Source organism: Paroedura picta, chromosome 1, assembly GCF_049243985.1.
Source record: "Paroedura picta isolate Pp20150507F chromosome 1, Ppicta_v3.0, whole genome shotgun sequence".
Taxonomy (NCBI): domain Eukaryota; kingdom Metazoa; phylum Chordata; class Lepidosauria; order Squamata; family Gekkonidae; genus Paroedura; species Paroedura picta.
In genome coordinates this window covers 64,002,426-64,023,772 of record NC_135369.1, presented here as the reverse complement: position 1 = coordinate 64,023,772, position 21,347 = coordinate 64,002,426, and the positions used below count along the sequence as shown (strand labels likewise).

The window sequence follows — 21,347 nt, the reverse complement described above, 5'->3', positions numbered from 1 at the left end:
CGAGAACTTTGTGCCAGTACGAGAATCCCTGCCTTAACCGGCTTCAATACGTCACATGCCTGTGCCGGAACATCAGAGGATAAAACAGAGGACCTCTACTGGCCACTTGTAAAATTGTTTGGGGCCGGGTTTTTTTAAAGTCAAAATCATGTCTATGTTAAAAAGATTGGCTCATCTAATAGAGATACAAACCCAAGATTACAAAGTATTCTTAGATGGATTGATCAAAAATATCTCCAAGGAGATCCAAGATGGCAAGGAAGAAGTCTTCAATAGGAATGATGGATCAATAACAGTGACTGATGACAGCTTTAAACAAGGTGGAAAACCAACAGCAGAAGAGAAATCTGAAATTCATATCTTCAAGGAGATCCAAGATGCCAAGGAAGACGTCTTTAACAGGAATAATGGATCAATAACAGTGGCTGATGACAGCTCTAAACAAGGTGGAAAACCAACAGTAGAAGAGAAATCTGAAATTCTGGAGACGGAAAATGGGATGCCGGAGTTCTGCAGCCCAGATAAGGACACCCTTTTTAAAAAGACATACAGCCATCTCAAAGCAAGAGTGTACAAAAATCAATCAAAAGAAATATGGATCTGCAGTGAAAGTAACCGATTTAAAGGATCTCTCTGGGGAAAAAATTGTATTGATACTGGAGTCCAGGAGGTGCAACGGCCTCAAGATTTATCGATGCATATTTTGCGGGAAAGAGTACAACTGCACTTTCTACGCCAAAGGCCAATGGGACAGAATATAATTCTACGGGAACGACAAGATGTAGCAAGCCTCGAGATGAGACCCCCTTAAGAAGACCGAAAGCTCATATTGTTTTATGTTTAATGTTATACCGTATTCTATATTTCCATTTTTATGAAAAAGGGGAAGCAGTGTCTCTTTCGCTCTTGTTTTTTTTTTTGTCTCTTTTCTTTTATAGGCATATAGGTAATATAATCATTAGTGCTGAAAATGTAAAATGGGGTTCTCCCCCCTTATTTTTTCTTTCTTCTATTAGTGAATTGTCCTAGGACTAAAGCCTACACTGAGGATGGTTCTTAGAATGGGTCAAGCAAAAATTGTTTTGTAGATGTATTAGAACCAAGGATAGGGAGAAGCTATAGAAGACTGAAAGCTTATATTGTTCTATGTTTAATGTTAAGCATTTAATCTAAACCTGGAAATCTTATTATTCTCTGTATTAACAACATATACTGTATCCTATATTGCTATTTTTATGAAAAAGGGGAAGCAGTGCCTTTTTTCTTTCTTGTTTCTTTTTCTTAGTAGGCATATAGGTAATATAATCGTTAGCGTTGGAAATATAAAATGGGGCTTTCCCCTCTTATTATTTTTTTTATTGGTGTATTGTTATAGGGCCAAAGCTCATATTGATCTGTAGAAAATGCAAAGCTCTCAACTTATACCTGTCAGGATGGCTCTTAGAATGGGCCAAGTATAAATGGTTTGTAGATGTATCTGTATTAAGGATAAGGAGAAATTATGAAATCCTTTTGTAATTTTTTTTCTTTGTACATCTTTAAGGCAAAGCCCTACTTTCCTCTCCCTTTATCAGGGTATTGATACAGGGCCAAAACTAATACTGTGCTATAAGAAATGTTTAATGTTAAGCATCTAACTTAAACCTAGAAATATCTGCTAGGATAGCTCTCAGATTGTATCAAGCAGTTAATGTGAGGTCTACGATCTCTCAAGTAAGTTGATTAATAATAACTTTTCTTTTGTATATCTAAACAGGCTTTTTTTTTTTTTAATGTAGTGGAAATGTGGATGGCTCTTAGACTCATGGCTCTTAGAGTTTTGGGCAAAAGTTTATATCACTGTGGAGTCAATGTGGGGTCGTATATTCTCAAATGATGACTATATTTCTATCTTTATGAAAATAAAAAAAATCATTATAAAAAAAAAAAAAAAACATTGCCTAATGTGCCGTTCATTCTGTCACCGGGACCATGGTTCTGATAGTCCTTGGTAGCTACTCACATATGGCCTCCTCCACTGAATCTGATGCAGTTTGTCATCTGGAAGTATGCGAGGACCGATGGAACTGAAATGTGCAGGGAAAGTATCGTCCTCAAAAAGGGTGCCGCGACTCAGACAGTGGTCTCTCAAATCAACAAAGTCCTGATTTAGAAAGTTCTGAGGGGAAATTGGGCTTCCAGGTCTCCAGGTCTTTTCCACGCCCTGCTCCTGCTTCTTTTGATACATATCAGGAATCAGGCTCCTATTCGTTTCCTGTAATAAGGAAATGGTAGCAGTGAGGAAATAGTAGTCGTGAAGATTATCATCAAATACCAAGTCTGTGGACTGGAGCCCACAGGGACAGAGGCACAAGGAAAATGAGGGAGGGCTGATCATATTCTCTGGAAACCTCTCAAATGCTGAAAAGGTGAAATCCCCAAATTAAACCATTGCTTCAGATTACATTTTAAGTTTTTCCTCAGGAGAGATAGATGTCATTAAGATACTTCAGCCTTGTTGTCCCATGGCAAAGTAAACTTTTACATAGCTCTGTTTCTCCTTTTGTTACAGATAATCACAAAGGCTTTCAAAAAGCATTAAAACCTCCTGTCATAGCTGAGTCCAGAGGTAAACATGTCACCTTTCTTTTGACCCATCAGGTAATCCTCAGGGATATTAAAAATGTTCTTGAGACTTGCAGGAACAGCTAGTTTCCAATCCCTTCCCTAAGCTCTTACAAACATATTGACATGTACTTTGTATCTACAGTCCCTCTGTAATCTTGATTACTAAAATCAACGCATGTTTAGACAAATAAACCATAGAATGGATTTCTACAAACAGGCACTGGATTATTTTGGCTGGAATATGTACTGTGTTGGCACTCCGTGAAGCCCCCTAGTTTTAACCTTACTCTATAGTGGGCTGAACACAGGAATCTACTCCCTCCTTTAAGTTTGTACATAGGAATCTACTCCCTCTTGCATTCTCCTCCCCATTCTCCAGCCTCTTTCAATTCTTTAGTGGGAGATTTGTACTGAAGACAGATTTTGGCTTTGTTATAGGAAGCAACTATTTTTAAAAAGCTGTAAAAAATAAACTGATCTGGAATCATGAAACCCTAACTACTCAATTGCTCCTGCCAATCATGCTTCTGGCCAATGAGATGATTGGTCAGCACTTGAACATTTTAAAAACTGTTGTCAAAATGATTTCATAAACTAAATAGCTTTGTTTTAAATTGATTGAATGAATGTGATTGAATTCAGTTGAATCAAATAGACTAAATGCACTGAACTTAACTGTTTTATCATCTTCCATAGATGCCATCTTAAACGTCTGGAATATCAGTAGTTTTGGAAAGGTGAGATATAAATAATGAATACAATTTTTGCATTTTGAAAGAACTAATAGTGCCATCCTAAACAGGGTTATACTGTTCTAAGCCCATTTAATTTAATAGGATGGCACTTCCTATTCCATAAAAAATAATGGTAGACTGCTTTTATTTAAGTAAGCTCTGGCCCTTTTGTGTTTCCAGCATGCCTGTCTCACATAATGGATTTGGTATATATTCTGTAAAGGCAAGCACAGCTGTTTCATGTACTAGGAAAATGTACTGCGCTTGGTCCGTTCAGTACACATGACTGTCGTTTTGTGTGAAAGGAACAATGTTTTATTTTCCAGGTATGGGATGTTCTAGCCAAGCCCAACAGTTTCATGTGCATGTTTTTCTGGAGTGAATCTACAAAATATACATGTTGCTCCTTTCACTCAAAATGATGATTCCAAGTACCAAGAGGATCAAGCACAGGGCACTTTCCTGCTACATGAAATAGGAACTGCTGAAATGGAATACTGCAAATGTTCATCCACTGTCTTCAGTTCATCCTCCCCCTTCCTCCCCCTCTCCCAATATATTGCTGATCATAACAAACAGATATAACAGTGGTCTGTCTTGGTTTTTCATCTTGATGCTTTGCATGCAGAAAGATGAACCAGAAAAGCCACAAACCCTTCTGTAGGCTGTTTCCTCACTTCGAAAGGAAATCAGGTGAAATTCAGGAACAGCCTTCCACTGACACAAAGAAACACATGTTTCTTTTTTGGCTTCTACTTCTGTGTACAAAGGAAATAAATCTTATGTAATGTAGCATAACATGACAAGAGAATAGTTCCCCCTTAACAAATACTCATTTGCAACAGTGCTCAAGCCCGCTGCATGCAAAGATCTTTTCCCCGCTACAGCGTTCCAGCAAAACTGATTACTAATTCCACAACTCAAATTAAAACTAACAGAGCTTGAAGACTGGGACTGATATGCGCGTTCGTTCTCCCTCCCTCCCTCTCTCTCTCTCTCGCTCGCTCTCTGTCTCTGCACTGACGGAGATGAGCAAGAGGCTTTGTCATGTGAGCGTGTGTGTTTAATTACATTGCTTAACACACCGGGAATAATTTAACAAGTGGAGTGAAGAAAATAAGGCACTTAGCTAGCCTTTCTGCAGAATGGCATCCTCAGCTCTGTAAGGGTGGTGTTTGGGTGTGTATGTAGACAAATGGAATGGCAATTGTTTTGCATGATTACAGTTCACTGTGACAGTGAAAAATTCAAATTGTCAAATAGGCAAACAGCAGACCAGCCTCCTCCTGTTATGATACTTGCACTCTGATAGCCTCATCACACATTACATTTTATGCGTATGTATGGTTAGGTTTTTTTTTAGTTGTAGCACTTTAAAAATGTTTTATGTGTGGATTCACAGTCTGAAAAATGCATGTGTCTGATGTGTCTGAATAATGCATGTGTCCCAATGTATCAGAGAGTTTTAGAGAGAACTGACCATACGGTACTCACAGGGTGGGGGGTAGTCATGTTAGACACATGCAGTGAAAATCAACAGGACGCTGATAGCATTTTAAAGACTTTTTTCAAGCCCATCTTTTTTATGGAGAAGAGCCTACTTCACTGGACCCGAAGAACCTGATCTGAAGCTGCAAGCTTGTCAGCTTTCAAGGTGCAGCCACACAATACTCAGTTTTATGTTCTTGCTCTTACAAGACACTACACTTCTGAAGATACTAGCCATATCCTGAAAATCTGAAAGACTAGGGATAGGAGAACATTTTCCTCTAAGTAGTTTTCTGAAGAATGCCATTTGGTAAGGAGGAGGCATCTTGTTCTTCCATATTAGCTAGTGATCTTGCACAGCCTCACCAGCCATTGTTCTCTCACTTGCATTGCACATTACCTTTCTTACAGATCATCCCAATGAGGCACATGTAAACAAAGCCTGATTTAAATGAGCCCAATGGAATTCCACATCTGGTGGAACTGTGCCACACCAGATCCCGGGAAGTGGACTTCCAAAGACCCCCTCCCCCTGTTAGTGGACAGACCCCTCCCCACATCAAGGGGAAGTTTACAAAACAAAACAAAACAAAACAAAAATCAACCACCTTTCTCCAACCTTGCCTCCACATTGTATCACATTACCCTGCAATTGCCTCCTCTGGCTGAAATGGACAAATGGATGTCAATTGCATCCAAATTACCGAATTGTACTGTCTGTTTTCAAGCTGAAATGGTACTGCCCACACCAGCCAAATGCCATACTTACAACAGCTGCCTGGATTCCTTGGATTAGATCATTGTGGCCCCTCAGAAGCTGACTAACAGCTGACTATCCTCATTCAAAAATAGCAATTGATATCAACAAGATGTTACCAATTCTATCAACCCTGAAACCTTTCCTTCCCCTCTGACCTCTAAAACTCAATTAGGAAATCACTAGCAGCCTGCCCCACCTCCTCAGTATACTAACTATCCTACAATCTAGGAGTCATCAAGAAACCACATATGCTTAAACGTAGCCTTGCCATTTCATGTGTCCTCTCTTTCTATTCCATCCCCATACCGATTTCCCCCCTGCCTGTGAAATTTACCAGGATTAAGACGATCATTGGATGAGACAGAGGGAGCTGTGGAACAAAATAGAGATGCCAATTTGAAATTGTTTTATTAAGTTTTCAATGTAATTTTATATGTTGGGAGGTACCCCAAGCCTGCTTGTGGGGAGTGGCAGCCTAGAAAATAAATAGTTTAATTCAAGTAATACAATCATGGTTTTTTGTCTGTTACTCTGTGAAATTCAATAAGGATCCACCCAAGACAATTGCAGTTATTGTTCCTATTTTAAGAAACGTCTAGGGTTTTGGCCAAAGATCATCACGTCTTCCAGTTTCTGTATTATCACCTCGCGTCCACTTATTGGGTAATAAGTGGCAGTAGACTGTCTGAAAGGATTTAATAAGCAATGAAACCTGGCTAAAGGTACGCAAGTCAAACTTGATGAAAGGGTGGTGACTAAGGAGATTATCATTTACCTTGATATACACTCAAGGGCAATTGTAAAAGTTGTCAGTTGGGATGTGGAGGATGTTCTAAATATGATTTTTTAAAAATCCCATGTTTCATTGTGTCATCACAGTCATTATGTCAAACACTAAAGTAATACTATATGGTAACAGCTCCATAAAGGGATCAGATGAGAAATAGGAAACCTATTATTCATGTTTCCAAATCAGGAATATCAACATTTTACACCTAAGTCTGTTGTTCAAAGGGGTGTTTCAACTGCTTTAAATCTCCCAGACAAATCTACAGAACACAAACATACATCATATTGTGTATGTACAAACTATTGCTGTCTGTGCAGGTGTGGGGGAAAGAGAAAAGCAACCATTTCCCATGGTTACCTGTAATTTCATGTGGCTTTGCTTATTACAACACGTTGATATAAAGAAGGCACCAGTGGTTCTGCTTTGGGTAAATAGCATCCCATAAGATGATATCTTGGGGTTTCTTGGACTGATGGAATATTGAGGGCATACTTTTGTAGCTTGTTGCCACATGCTCAGTCCTGCAAATGTAAGTTGGCCAGATTGTCACGTGGAGATTTCCATCTTCCAATGTGTTGCTAAACTGACAGGTGAGGCTGCTGTAACTTCTCATTGCCAGTTCCTATTTCCTCCCCAGTCCTACCATATAGTCCTTTGCTGGCCTTCTATATGGTACAACTGGAGATCAGAATCATGCAGAGCTTGACCACAGATGGCCATCCAGTCCAGCTCCCCACCATCTCGGGGGCTTAAAAATCACACACACCTGACCGGCACTCATCCGATTTCCTCCTGAAAAGTTCCAACAAAGGAGACACCACTACCCACCCATGCAGCACAGTCCAATTACAATTCAGCATTGATTTACTTGTTAGTTAGTTTGTTTAATTTCTATACCACCCTTCCAGAAAGCCAAGTCAGAGCAGTACACATCATTTTCCATTAATATATAGAAATAGTTAAAACAATCTAATTAAAATGTAAATTAAAACAGATTGAACAACAATATAAATGAAATGTCGGCATCAATAACCCCATTTTTTTAATGTCTTCCCATTCTCCCAAAACCAGACTGTGGTCTGGGGTGTCTTATGAGAGAGCCAGCTTGGTGTTAAGAACAGTGACTTATAATCTGGTTTGATTCCCCACTCCTCCTCCAAGTGCAGCCAGTTGGGTGACCTTGGGCTACTCACAGCACTGATAAAGCTGTTCTGACTGAGAAGCAATATCAGGGCTCTCTCAACCTCATCTACCTCACATGGTGTCTGTTGTGGGGAAAGGGAAAGAAGGCAATTGTAAATCGCTTTGAGACTCTTTCTGGTAAAGAAAAGTAGCGTATAAAAAACAATTGTTTTTCTTATGATGATGATGGGGGTGGGGGCAGTAGATGTTAATCATGTCACTGGCCCCAACCAGAAGCCTGGTGAAAGAACTCCATCTTGCAGGCCCTGAGGAACTATGCCATATCTGACAGGTCCCAGATCTGTTCCAGGAGCTCATTCTACCAGTTAAGAGCCAGAACAAAAAAAAATGTCCCGTCCCTGGTTGAGGCCACTATGTTCTGGACCAGCTGTAGTTTCCAGAGCAAGGATAAGGGCAGGACCACATACAGCAAATTACAGAAGTCCAGTCTAGCGGTGACTGTGAATGACTGTGGCTAGATGTTCAGGGGCTAAGTAGGGTTCTGGTAGCTTGGTTTGGTAAAGGTGGAAGAACACCAGTTGTGCTATTCTCAAGACCTGCACCTCCACAGATAAGGTGGCATTGAAGAGTACATCCAAATGACTGAGGTTGCAACCAACCATTAAACCTCATCCAGCTAGGGTAAGCATGCTTCCTCGCTTGGTCCTTTCCTTCACAGTCACAGGACCTCCATCTTTGAAGGGTTAACTTTCCGGTGACTCTGCTTGATCCACACTGTCACTGCTTTTAGGCATCTTACAAAGTTGTCTGCGGGTGTGTCCGGGTGCCTGTCTATCAGGAGGTTAAACTGGGTGTCATCTGCATATTCATAGCAGCGAAGCCCAACCCCCCGGACCAGTTTGGCAAGAAGGTGCATAAAGATGTTAAACAAGGTTGGGGAGAGAATTGGACCTTGAGGCACACTACAATGGAGATGATATTGGCATGACTGCATCTTGTTAACAGCCACCCTCTGTCTGCAACCCTGGAGAAAGGAGATCAGCCATTGAAGGACTGTCCCCTGTATTCAGGAACTGGTGAGGTGATGAGCTAAGAGCTCATCTTTGACTATGTTGAATGCTGCTGTGAGATCCAGTAGCACAAGCAGCACTGACCCAGCCTGACCCAGCTGTCTCTGGAGGTCATCCATCAGGGCAACCGGTGCCATTTTTACCCCATGGCCAGGCAAGAAGCCAGACTGGAATAGATCCAACACCAACATTTGATCTAGGTATGCCAGCAGTTGGTCCACAGCAGCCCTTTCAACAACTTTCCCCAGAAATGCTAAATGCGAGATGGGGTGGTAGCTAGCAGGGTCCCACAGATCTAATGATGTTTTTTTCAGTAGAAGGCAAACCACAGCCTCCCTCAGCCTCACTGGGAATTATCCTGTTGATAGGGACCTTCTATCCTCTCATCACTCATTTTAAGAAGCCATGATCTAATGGGCATGTGGTTGGCCTCACCAATGTGAGCTACTTGAAGACATTAAATACTCACTCCAAAGGTGGCCATGCTTTCCAATATTTAAGTGGAACCTCCTTTCCCATAATTGGGATCCATTGCTCCTAGTCCTTGTCTCCTGCAGTAAACAAGTTGGCCCCCTTTTCAAGTTGTTATGATAAATAAAGGAAGGAAGGAATGACAAAACCAGAGAAGAGTGACATGCTGTAGCCGCCTCACCACATAGAAACAGAATGTTAGACAAGGTTTGCCATAAAACTAATGCTGTTGAATTGGGCTAGTCACTCTTTCTTTGTCTCTCTGTCATATTTCATAAGGGTGCTCTGAGATTCAGGAGGGGATCCCATACACAGCACCATGGGCTTCTTGGAGATAAAATATAGAAAATAATAATCTCTCATTTCAGTGGCACATCAAAAGATTTTGTTTTTAAAAAGAATCTCCAGGTTCCAACTATCCATCTTTCATTCAGGATGCCAAGAGCTTTAACCAATGCACTTTTGTACACACTCAGAAGTAAGCACACAAAAGCACACATAACGTCTGCTTCTCCCCCCACCCCGCCATCCCCACCTGACAGAGTCTTTTCAACTCCATTGTAATCATTTTGCAGGAATTGCTGAGCCGTCTATTATATACATGAATTGTTTGGATAGTTTTCTACCTGGTCACAGAAAAGAACAAACCATCAAGATGGAAAAGTTTCTTCTATCATTATTGTTATGCAGTTCAATCTTCTTTTTCATCGTTCGGAGAAGGTTCTTCTCAAGTCGGTTAAATCATATCTTAAACTGAGCTCCCCCCTCCCTTTCTCTTGCCAGCATGTATAACACTTCACCCTGGCCTTATCTATATTACTTGAGCAGAATTCTAGCCAATCTCAAAAAGCCATTATAGCCAAACTAAATGAAAAAAGATGCCCTGTTGTAAATGTGTGTTTGTTTATGGCCAAGCAAAGAGCAACTCAGCACATTTGAAATAGGGGGGAATCTTGAGCAGAATAGGAAATATATTATAGGACAGATATATGTAAACTGCAGTTTTCATGTAAAGTGAGTGTCTGCCGAACGAAAATTAACTGTGTCTAAGGGCCAAAGATTGACCTGATACTTAAAATATAAATCACCACCAGAGTAAAAAGTTATTTAGTTGATACCTTCTAGAGCAGAAAAAAGAATCCCTCATAGTGGTTGACACTGAAATCATGAATGATAAAGTGTCTTAAAATAACGGTTTGATTGATATATATGAAAGAATGGAAGGGGCCTAAAATTCTAGGCAAAATTGTGTGGAAAGTGCTATCAAGTCACACCCAGAAAGGGGCTTACAAGGTAAGTGAGAAGCAGAGTTGGTTTGCCATTGACTTTCCCTGCAGAATATTCCATTCCAAGTAGTGACTCTGTTTAGCGTGATGAGATTGGGCTGTACAATGCCACGGTTCCTCCCACAGCCAAAGAGCAAGTAAGAATGAAGACAAAGTTATGCTTAACCATAATGGCTCAGTAGGCTATTACCCTAGCCCCTATGGAAATTGGATGAGTTTATAAAACTGTTACACCTCTCCTACCTAGGCATTTGTTTCATATTGCCAACCAATTTGGGGGTGAATCCTGGAGAAGGAGCAGTTTGGAGGAAGCAGGGCATAACACCATAGAACTCAACCTAGAAAGCAGCCATTTTCTCCAGGGGCACTGGCTGATCTCCTTCTTCTGAGGTCACGGACAGAGGGTAGTAATAGGAGAGAGAGTATCCAAAGACCATCAGTTCATATGTGGAGTCCCACAGGGAGCAGTCTTCTCTCCTATTTTATTTAACATCTTCATCCAGCCTCTGGCTCAGCTGGTGCGGAGGCTTGAGCTTGGTTGCCATCGATATGCAGATGACACCCAGCTCTTCCTCCTGATGAATGACTGCCCTGATTTCACTCCCCCCCCCCCCCCGAACCCTTAGCCAGGTGCCTGGAAGCAGTGACAAAGTGGCTCAAGCAGAATCATCTGAAGCTCAACACTTCAAAGACGGAGGTCCTGTGGCTGGGTAGGAAGGGACCAAGCAAGGAAGCATGCTTTCCCAATCTGGATGGAGTGTGTCTAGTAGTGACACACTCCACCAGAAATCTGAGTGCGATCCTTGATGCCTCCCTCTCCATGGAGGCACAGGTCATGAGAGTAGCACGGTAGGCCTTCTACTACTGACACTAAGCCAAGCTACTAGTGCCCTACTTGGCACCAGAACACCTAGCCACAGTGATCCGCACAATGGTCACCTCTAGACTGGACTTCTGCAACTTGCTGTATGCAGGCTTACCCTTATCCTTGATTTGGAAACTACAACTGGTTCAGAATTCTGTGGCCAGGATTCTCACTAATACACCAGGGAGATTCCACAGCTGGCCTACTCTTCAACAACTCAGCTGGCTCCCATGAATTCCAGATTAGACTTAAGTTTTTGGTTCTTGCCTTCAAGGCCATATGTGGTGTGGGCCCAGTGTACTTGAGAGACCATCTTTCTGCCTATGCCCCCAAAATATCACTACACTCCACCACTTCCACCCTGTTGGTGATCTCTGGCCCCAAAGAAGGACATTGGTCTTCAACAAGGGTCAGAGCTTTCTCTGTCCTGGTCCCCACCTGGTGGAAGGAGCTCCCTGAAGAGAACAAGGCCCTGCCTGAACTTCCACAATTCCGCAGGGCCTGCAAAAGGGAGCTCTTCCACCAGGCATTTGATTGAGTCTGACCAGCCCAACAACATCCACAGGCTCCCCCCCCCCAGAAACCCCTCCCTGACCTGAACCAGTTTTACCTCCTTAGGGGTTTGTCTAAGTTGTAGTTGTTGTTATATTACCACTGACCAAAGCCATTGGACTTCTGTTGATTTAGATCCACTGTTGGATTGTTGGTGATGTGTTATTTTATGGCTGTGTTATATGTTCAGACTGTTCCATGTATTATCCCTGCAATATTGTATTTGAACCACCCTGAGCCGTATGGGAGGGCGGTATAGAAATCTAACAATAAAAAATAAAATAAAATAAAATAAACCAGGCACAATTGTATGAGTGTCCCAGTGCCTGCACTATTGGTCCTCCCCTCCCCCCTCTCCACTTTGCCTTTTGGTGCTTGATTGCTCAGTGGCCGGCCTGCTGCTTCCCTTGTGCTCCTGGAGCTCCACATGGGGGCCAAGCATGGTAACTATTCTCCTGCTGCCTTTCCTCTGGCTGGAGAGGCAAACCTTGGCAGTTGTGTCTGCCTCAGCCAGAGCTGGGATGTGGTGGCAGGGCTCACCTCCTTTGCCGGCGGCTGTTCCTCTGCAGGAGAGAGATGGCTGTGGCAAGCAGTCACTCCCCTGGGTTGATGCATCAACATAGTGTGCTGGCTTTAGTGCCACCCAAGTGAGACAGGATGGTTTGAGCTGCTCCTTGATCAGGGAAGGGGGTGGGGCCTCCCAGAGCCCCCAGAAGAAGTCCGGGATTGCCAGGAGGAGGCCCGGACAGGGGGGCACCAGGAATGTGGTCTGAGAGCCAAGGAGACAGCAGCCTAAAAAGGTTTTGAAACCACTGCTCTAACCAATAAAGTTTGTTCTGACCAGGAACAAGATCCTACTAACTCAAAGCTTCCATCCTGTGAAAATGTGTCATCCTCAGAAGAGTGCTTCAAAAAGGACAAACATCAGCATATAATTGAGAATAACAAAATCCATGTCTCCCCATCCCCCAGACTAAATGTATAGGCAAAATGTAAGATCCTAATGGCTTCTGCTCCCAGCAGCATCACAGGAAAATCTGCACAGATGACCACCTCAATTTTTTTCTATTTACAGCCCTCCCACTTATATATATAATTCCCATTTATCAGGCAAATATTTCCAAGAATGGCTCAATTCCTGAGCATAAATTTATGAACTAAAAGGGGGAGGGGGAACTGGCAGCAGGTCAAAGTTTTCAGAATAGTGATTGAACTGAAGTATTCAACATTTGGGAAAACTCATCAATGGCCACAGGATTGGAAAAGGTCAGTTTACATTCCAATCCCAAAGAAGGGCAATGTCAAAGAATGTTCAAACTACTGCACCATTGCACTCATTTCTCATGCTACCAAAGTTATGCTCAAAATCCTACAAGCTAGGCTCCAGCAATATGTGGACCGAGGACTTCCAGAAGTACAGGCAGGATTTCGAAGAGGCAGAGGAACTAGAGATCAAATTGCCAACATACGCTGGATCATGGCGAAAGCTAGGGAGTTCCAGAAGAACATCTACTTCTGCTTCATTGATTATGCTAAAGCCTTTGATTGTGTGGAGCACAACAAATTGTGGCAAGTTCTTAAAGAGATGGGAATACCAGAGCATCTTATTTGTCTCTTGAGAAACTTATATGCAGGTCAAGAAGCAACAGTGAGAACTGAATATGGAATCACTGATTGGTTCAAAATTGAGAAAGGAGTTCAGCAAGGCTGTATACTGTCGCCTTGCCTATTTAAGTTGTATGCGGAGCATATCATGTGAAAGGTGGGATTAGAGGAGTCACAAATTGGGATCAAGATTGCAGGGAGAAATATCAACAACCTCAGATATGCAGATGATACCATTCTAATGGCAGAAAGTAAAGAGGAACTAAAGAGCCTGTTGATGCGGGTGAAGGAGGAGAGTGCAAAAGTTGGCTTGAAACTCAACATCAAGAAAACAAAGATCATAGCATCCGGCCCTCTCAATTCCTGGCAAATAGATGGGGAAGAAATGGAGATAGTGACAGATTTTATTTTCCTGGGCTCCAAGATCACTGCAGATGGGGACTGCAGCAAAGAAATTAAAAGATGCTTGCTCCTGGGGAGGAAAGCTATGGCAAATCTAGACAGCATCCTAAAAAGCAGAGACATCACCCTGCCAACAAAAGTGCGTTTATTCCCAGTTGCGAAAGTTGGACCATAAGGAAGGCCGAACGTCAAAGAATTGAGGCTTTTGAACTCTGGTGCTGGAGAAGACTCTTGCGAGTCCCTTGGACTGCAAGGCAAACAAACCGGTCAGTCCTAGAGGAGATCAGCCCTGCCTGCTCCTTAGAAGGCCAGATCCTGAAGATGAAACTCAAATACTTTGGCCACCTCATGAGAAGAAAGGACTCCCTGGAGAAGAGCCTAATGCTGGGAGCGATTGAGGCCAAAAGAAGAAGGGGATGACAGAGAATGAAGTGGCTGGATGGAGTCACTGAAGCAGTAGGTGCAAATTTAAATGGACTCCAGGGAATGGTAGAGGACAGGAAGGCCTGGAGGATCATTGTCCATGGGGTCGCGATGGGTCGGACACGACTTCACACCTAACAACAACAACATTCAACATCTGACCTGGAAAAAAATAGTTGGAGGAACAACTTCTTTACTTTTCAAAGAATTGCTGGGTTCCTGTGGGCTACACCAGTCTGCAAATAGCAAAAGCTGCTTTAGAAAACACTACCGGGAACCAATTTAAAGGGGGAAAACAGTTCTTTGTGAAAAAAGCAAAATTGGGATAGTCTGGTGAAGGCAGTTGAAAATCAGAATGGCAAATTCTTTCTGCCAGATTACAGAATGTGCCAATAAAAATTACGATGCAACAAAAGAATCAGATGTTCCTGGCAAAACATGATCAAATTATCTCAATAATAAAATTAATCATATCACAGTTCACTAAATTTAATGGTTACAATTTAGCTGTAAAAGAAAAAAAGAGAAAATAAATTTGATTGCTGTATCTGTTTCATTTTCGAAATAATTCCTGAATTTGGAAGGTCAGCTTTAACAATGGCATCTGTAAACATGGGCTAAGCACCAGCTATGGCCCACCTTCCACCTGTTTTTTTGAGAGCATTTCCTGGATGGTGCACTGCCCTTATTCAAAGAGAATTGATATATAATCTTACTACCAGGAGTTGGAAAGAAAATACTATAGGATTTCTCTCTGAAAGGGGGAAGAGAAATGACCCAATTTCTTATAATCCTATCCACTAAATAACTCTCCCCGGAGGGAGTCATTGAAAGCTTTTGGTAGTTTTGCTAAAATTGACAAAAATAGTATGAAATCCATAGAAAGAAACAAAAGAGATTTTGTGAAGAATATGCAAGTCAAAGAATACTGTGAATTTTATAGCAAAAGTACACAGAAAGGGGTCCAATTATAAATGGTCCAAGTTTTACAGATCGCAAGTGGATTTTTGAATCTGCATGTAGCAATAAGTAAAAAAAGTAGCTTATGGACTCATTCCAAGATGTGCTGAGTCAGCTGGCAGGTTGGCATGACAGAGCAATGCCCCTGATGGAAGTTGACCTCCCCCGTAAGTCAGAGGAACAAATGAGAATACCTGCAAACATGTGTACCGCTTTTGTGAAAAGAATCTTAGGGTTGCTGCAGATGTTCTTTGAGCCTGGTCAGTTAGTTGTGTCATATGTGATGTCCACAAGCCGGCTGCATGAAATACTACCCCTAAATTTCAGAATGCTTTCACTTGTTCAGTTTCATAATTGCCTATTTGCCATCTATGCTTTATGTACCTTTTTTATTCTACAACTTTGTTTCGCCCTGCTATCTTTTACTAGTGAAAATCTTTAATAAAAATATGTAATTAAAAAATCCTCCAGTTGGCTCCACGGTGCTTTGTGGTGCCATGGGGCCAAATGGGGCATTTTTTTTAATTTGCAGAAAGGTGGGATTCTATTATAGACCCTTCTTACAAATACCCTCCGCCCACTGTGGCTGTATCCTTTCCACCCTAGCTGTGTCCATCGGGGCACATAAATCCAGGGTGGACGGGGTCTGTCATGGTTAAAGGTCCCCCATGGGGACACAGGAAGCAGCAGAGCATGCTGCTCCACCACAACACAGCAGCAGCAGCAGCCCAGAGTGGTGCCACTGGTGCAGAATCAACCTATGTGACACATCCAAGATCAGTGGCTTGTTTTGAGGAAAATATTGGATGCCAAAGAAAACAAAGGTGATCTGGGTGAACAAGACAGTATGGAGGAGCTAGCAGTCATGAATTTTATAGGGCTAGCCAAGGACCAGCAAGTGATGTGATATCCATCAAATGCTGTCCACCACCAGATGAATGACATTAACAATGACAGTGGCTTAGGATTTCCAGATCCAGGCTGGGAAACTCCTGGCAATTTGTAGATGGAGCCTGAGGAGAAAAGGGACCTAAATGGAGTGCAGTGCCATAGACTCCACCCTTCAAAGCTGCTATTTTCTCCAGGGAGACTAGTCTCTGTAGTCTGGAGATGAACTGTAATTTTGGGGGATTCCCAGGTCTCACCTGGAGTCTGGCATCCCTTGAGTAGACTAGCTAGGAATGGAGATGGGTGTATGTTTTCAGCAGCAGAATATTGTAGTTTGGATGCTAGGGACATCCAATATTACTTACTGTCCCAGAGGAGAGGAAACAATATACTACAGAACAAACAAACAATTTGGTTTCAGTGTCTATTCCATTTTTTTAAAATAACACTTGTTGTGAACAATTGTCTGGGGCACACAAACATCCCACCTGCAAGATTCCACTTCACCTTAAATTTTCTTTTGGATCAGAAAACTCAGTGAACTTCATGATTATGGGATCTACCATGCAGAGATAAGCTTGCCTGTTCCCCCAGGCTGCAGATGACCAGAGTAGCCCAGGTGGCATTTTTCCATCTATGCCAATCCAAGCTACTACCTGTCTCTGGAACACCTGGCTACAGAGATCCATGCAACAGTCACTATACTAGACTTCTGTAACTTGTTTTATGCGGGCCTTCTCTTGTCTTTGACCTACAGTTGGTGCAAAATGCGGCTGCCGGGGTCCTTTCAGCTTGGAGGGCCCACATCCAGCCAGTGCTGAGGCAGCTGCATTGGTTGCCAGTTGCACTCCAGTTCAAGGTTTTGTTATTAACTTTTAATACCATTAAGGTTTTGGTATTAACTTTTAAGGCCATTTGCAGTCTGGACCTCACATATCTGAGGGACTGCCTGTGTATTTATGCCCTCCGTAGGGACCTTTGCTCTGCTTATTTGAATCTGCTGGTGGTCCCTGGCCCACAGGAGGTATGCCTGGCCCCAACCAGGGCCAGGGCCTTCTTGGTCCTGGTCCAAACCTACAGAATGAACTCCCAGAAGAGCTGAGGGCCCTGATAGAGCTGGTGCAGTTCCACAGTACCTGCAAGACAGAGCTCTTCCACCAGCCATTTGTTTTGAGGCCAGGCTGTGGAAGATCTGGGGTCCCTCTCCAGGATTCCTGGTACACCTACTGCAGGAGGTACCCCCCCCCCCCCGTGATTGGCTGGTCAGGGAATGTAGGCAGCAGGCACTTTCGACCTGCGCTGGACTGGTGGGTTGGGATGGACAAAGGCAACCACAACCAGTACCCAAGTGGCTGTTCATGGGCAATTCAAGGATTCAGGCCACCTAGTTAATCAGTGCTACTCCAAGGAGCAATTCCAAGAATGTCTACTAAAAAACAAGTCTCAGGATACTCAGTGGGCCTTGTTCCCAATAGCTTCTTCATAGTTGCATCTTCATAGTTGGTGTTCTCACTTTTTCTCATTCGATCAGCCTTCTGTACTATATATTCTGCCAGCTTATTTAAAATGTTCAGCTATATAGTATTTTTAAAATATTGGGGAGGGTATTATATAAAGGTAATGAATAAATAAATCTTTTTTAATGACCAATGGTTAAATGAATAAGATCAATAAAATCATACTGGACTACTCAGTCTACTCATACAAAAACACAGTTTATTTGAAGTGCAAGTTATTGATATGACCATTACATGCTAATTGTCCTAAACGAAATCAATTAAATCAAGGCCCAATATAATAAACTGGACAAGAAAAAATATGGATATTCAACCCAGAGTTCTTTATAGTACTGCTTTATTCTAAGCATGCTTGCTTGGAAATAAATCCTAATGAAATCCACATGAACCAGGCAATTAAAGAGTTTGTTCATTTAATACAAGACGTAAGTCTGGCTGGACACATTGTATACCCTAGATCAGTTCATTAAAGCTGGACAAAATATGTAGTGTGGGAGATATCTGATTTTTATATTTTGGCTCATGTCACATCCTGGTTTAATGACAATTTTTTTTCTAATTTGCAATCAAGGCTCTATTTTGTTTTGTCAAAGCTATAGTCTTTTGCATAATTATCCATTAGTTGGTGAAAGCTGTAAATAACCCACTGCTTCTACAATTAGTGCTTCATTAATGCCTCAGGATATCAAAATCCAGTAAAAGACACTGTTTGCAGTTCCAGTGCGTCCCACTTCTGTGGTTCATGGTCTCTTTAATTCTATTAGTTTACGGGGGATTATTTTCTGATTTTTTATTCATTCACTGTTGATTGCTATATTTTGTGTGTCAAACAGAATAATTTCAGCTACTTTCCTTCACAGCATTCCATTAGAAAACACAAAGATTCGTGCTTAGTCGTAATGATTCATTTAAATATTTATACCCCACTTTCATCCCCAAAGGGAACCCAAAAAAACTTACAACATTACTCTCCCCTCCTCTATTTTGTCCTTGAAACAAAGACACTCTGAGGTAGATTAGGCTGAGAGAAAGAGCAAAATTGGACCAAGGTCACCCCGAAATCTTGGCCAGCAGAGGGAGGATTCCAAATACTACATTTCTCCCCACTGCAGCCTGTTGGCATTTTCACTTTGCACTTCCACTGATATTTTGCTTCTAAGTTTCCCAGAGGGCAGGTTCCCTCAATAGCCAGCTTAAAAAATCTCTAAAAAAAAATAAATATCCACCTTTTCCCGGGAATGTTGGTTCATATTTGAAATGGGGAGGGAGACAGATTTACAGCATGCATAGGAGTCAAATGACACCAAGCACAAAGAACTACTGCTTGCCCTGAAGGTTAGATATACCTTTATCCCAGTAGGACCTCCCCATGGCTTTTTCAGGTCAGAAACATATCACAGTGAGAGAATTACCCTCTCATACATTAACCTGCAGCCCCAACCTGAATTAGGAATCCCCACAGTTGCTGTTTATGGTCTATGGGTTCTGAACACTGAATGCCCAAAGTATTGTCTAATTGCATCCTGAGATGTGAAAAAAATGTTTTAGATATAGTCGAGATTAAATTGAAAAGGAAGTCTTCTTTAAAAATGGTGGTTATGGTTCTTTTAATCTTTCTGTTTCTTATATGGTACATATCAATTAGTACATATATGGTGCATATCTTATATGGTACATAAATCTTTTTTAATCATTGGGATATGCATCTTTGTTGCATATACCTGGTACACAGGACCATCTCATTTTGAACAGTATATTAATTCAAGATGAGTTGGTTTTATACCCCACTTTTCACTACCAGAAAGAGTCTCAAAGTGGTTTATAATTGCCTTCCCATCCTCTCCCCACAACAAGCGCCCTGTGAGGCAGGTGGGGCTGAGAGAGCTCTGACAGGACTGCTCTGTGGAGAACAGGACTGTGATTAGCCCAAGATCACCTACCTGACTGCATGTGGAAGAGTGGGGAGTCAAACCTGGTTCATCACATTAGAAGCTGCTGCTCTTAACCACTACACCAAGATGACTCAAATCAATGAATTACCAAAAATGTAGTTGATTAGGAAGAATAATTGCACAAAATATAAAACAGGGAGACAATAGCTCACTATGGGTCTAGCTGCTATTCATGCCCTAACTGTAAACTTTCCAGAGATACATGACTAGCCGCTGTTGGAAACACATTGCTAGACTGGATGGCTATTTGGCCAGATCCATCATGACTATTTGTCCTTAACCCTCTCCAGCAAATACGCCCATCTTACTTACCCCAGCAATCTTCTATGTACTTGATTCCATTATATCTGAAAGTGCACCTTTTTTTTACAGGAAAGCAAATCCAACTGGATTGCTCTGTTGAGTATCAAAGCATCTCCCAGCAACACAGCTCCTAACAACCAAGCTTCAAAGTTTACACCATCTGTCAAAGCAACGCCTCCCCTTCATACCTTTCAGAAAGGGTGTTTTTCCAGTGTTAATGTCTCTTTCCTTCTATATCTCTTCAGATGAAGATGAAAACCTTCAGCAGGAAACTATTTGCTAGCTGAAGCTAGCTAGGTTTAGTTTCATTCTTGAGCTTTAATTTAATATATACTTATATATGTAGCAGTAAGGGCACCACCACCTTGAGTAAACAATGCCAGAGTAAACTTAAGCCCAAGGTAGAAGCTAGAGAAGGGAAAATGATTACAGAAACAATCCTTTCCAGCTTCCTGCTTCTCTGAGGTGTTATTCAGTTTCACACACAGACGTTAACCTGTTATGAGGGCTAATGTTTCACTGTCAACAGCTTCTGTGCTTTTAAGGCATAGCTATTCATATATATAATACATTAAAAAAATTGTTCACCTTATGATTATTACGTGAACTGTTTTCTTCAGAATTGTAGCAGGAAATTAACTCATATTTAGGGGAACGTTCTGTAAAACAAGCTTATCACAGAGTACAAGAAGCCTTTTTTCTTCTGTATAGTTTTTAGAAGAAGAAGAAGAGTTGGCTCTTATATGCCGCTTTTCCCTACCCGAAGGAGGCTCAAAGTGGCTTACATTTGCCTTCCCATTCCTCTCCCCACAACAGACACCCTGTAGGGTGGGTGAGGCTGAGAGAGCCCTGATATCACTGCTAAGGCAGAACAGTTTTATCAGTGCTGTGGTGAGCCCAAGGTCACCCAGCTGGCTGCATGTGGAGAAGTGCAGATTCAAACCTGGCTTGCCAGATTAGAAGTTCACACTCCTAACCACTACACCAAACAGAAAAAGAAGCAAACTTATTGTGAATTACCAGGAATACAGAACATAGCCAGCCTTCCTTGATAATCAAGTGTCCCATGATTTCAAGTGTGGCATCCGGACAAATTTAGGGCTGAAGTTACAGAACAGAATTTGGATCCAGTGGCAATTTAAAGATCGATGAAGTTTAATTCTGGGTAAAAGCTTTCATGTGCATATACATGTAAAGGTAAAGGTATCCCCTGTGCAAGCACTGAGTCATGTCTGACCCTTGGGGTGACGCCCTCTAGCGTTTTCTTGGCAGACTCAATACAGGGTGGTTTGCCAGTGCCTTCCCCAGTCATTACCGTTTACCCCCCAGCAAGCTGGGTACTCATTTTACAGACCTCGGAAGGATGGAAGGCTGAGTTGACCTTGAGCCGGCTGCTGGGATCGAACTCCCAACCTCATGGGCAGACAGATTCAGACAGCATATCGCTGCCTTACCACTCTGCGCCACAAGAGGCTCTGCATATACATGTACTATGTTTTATTGTTCTTATTACTGTTTTTAGGGGATTGGT

The 21,347-nt window shown here is 42.1% G+C and overlaps 1 protein-coding gene across 5 annotated transcripts in view; it reads right to left on the bottom strand.

The window, feature by feature from the left end:
* The window catches only part of LOC143839167 (calpain-13-like), a 132,238-nt gene extending 112,057 nt beyond the window's left edge, over window positions 1-20,181 (bottom strand). Inside the window, exons 1-2 of one of the 5 annotated variants that reach the window (XR_013231656.1) lie at window positions 20,005-20,181; window positions 2,003-2,254 (exon numbers count right to left, since the gene is read on the bottom strand). Coding sequence is in view for 3 of the 5 variants with exons in the window: in XM_077341002.1 (XP_077197117.1) it covers window positions 2,003-2,227 (225 nt within the window). In the remaining 2 variants the exon portion in view is untranslated. Of the gene's footprint in view, window positions 1-2,002; window positions 2,255-19,825; window positions 19,928-20,004 lie in introns of those variants that run through there. The other 4 variants (XR_013231652.1, XM_077341002.1, XM_077340995.1 and 1 more) reach the window with 4 other exon arrangements.
* Between the last annotated feature and the right edge of the window lie 1,166 nt (window positions 20,182-21,347).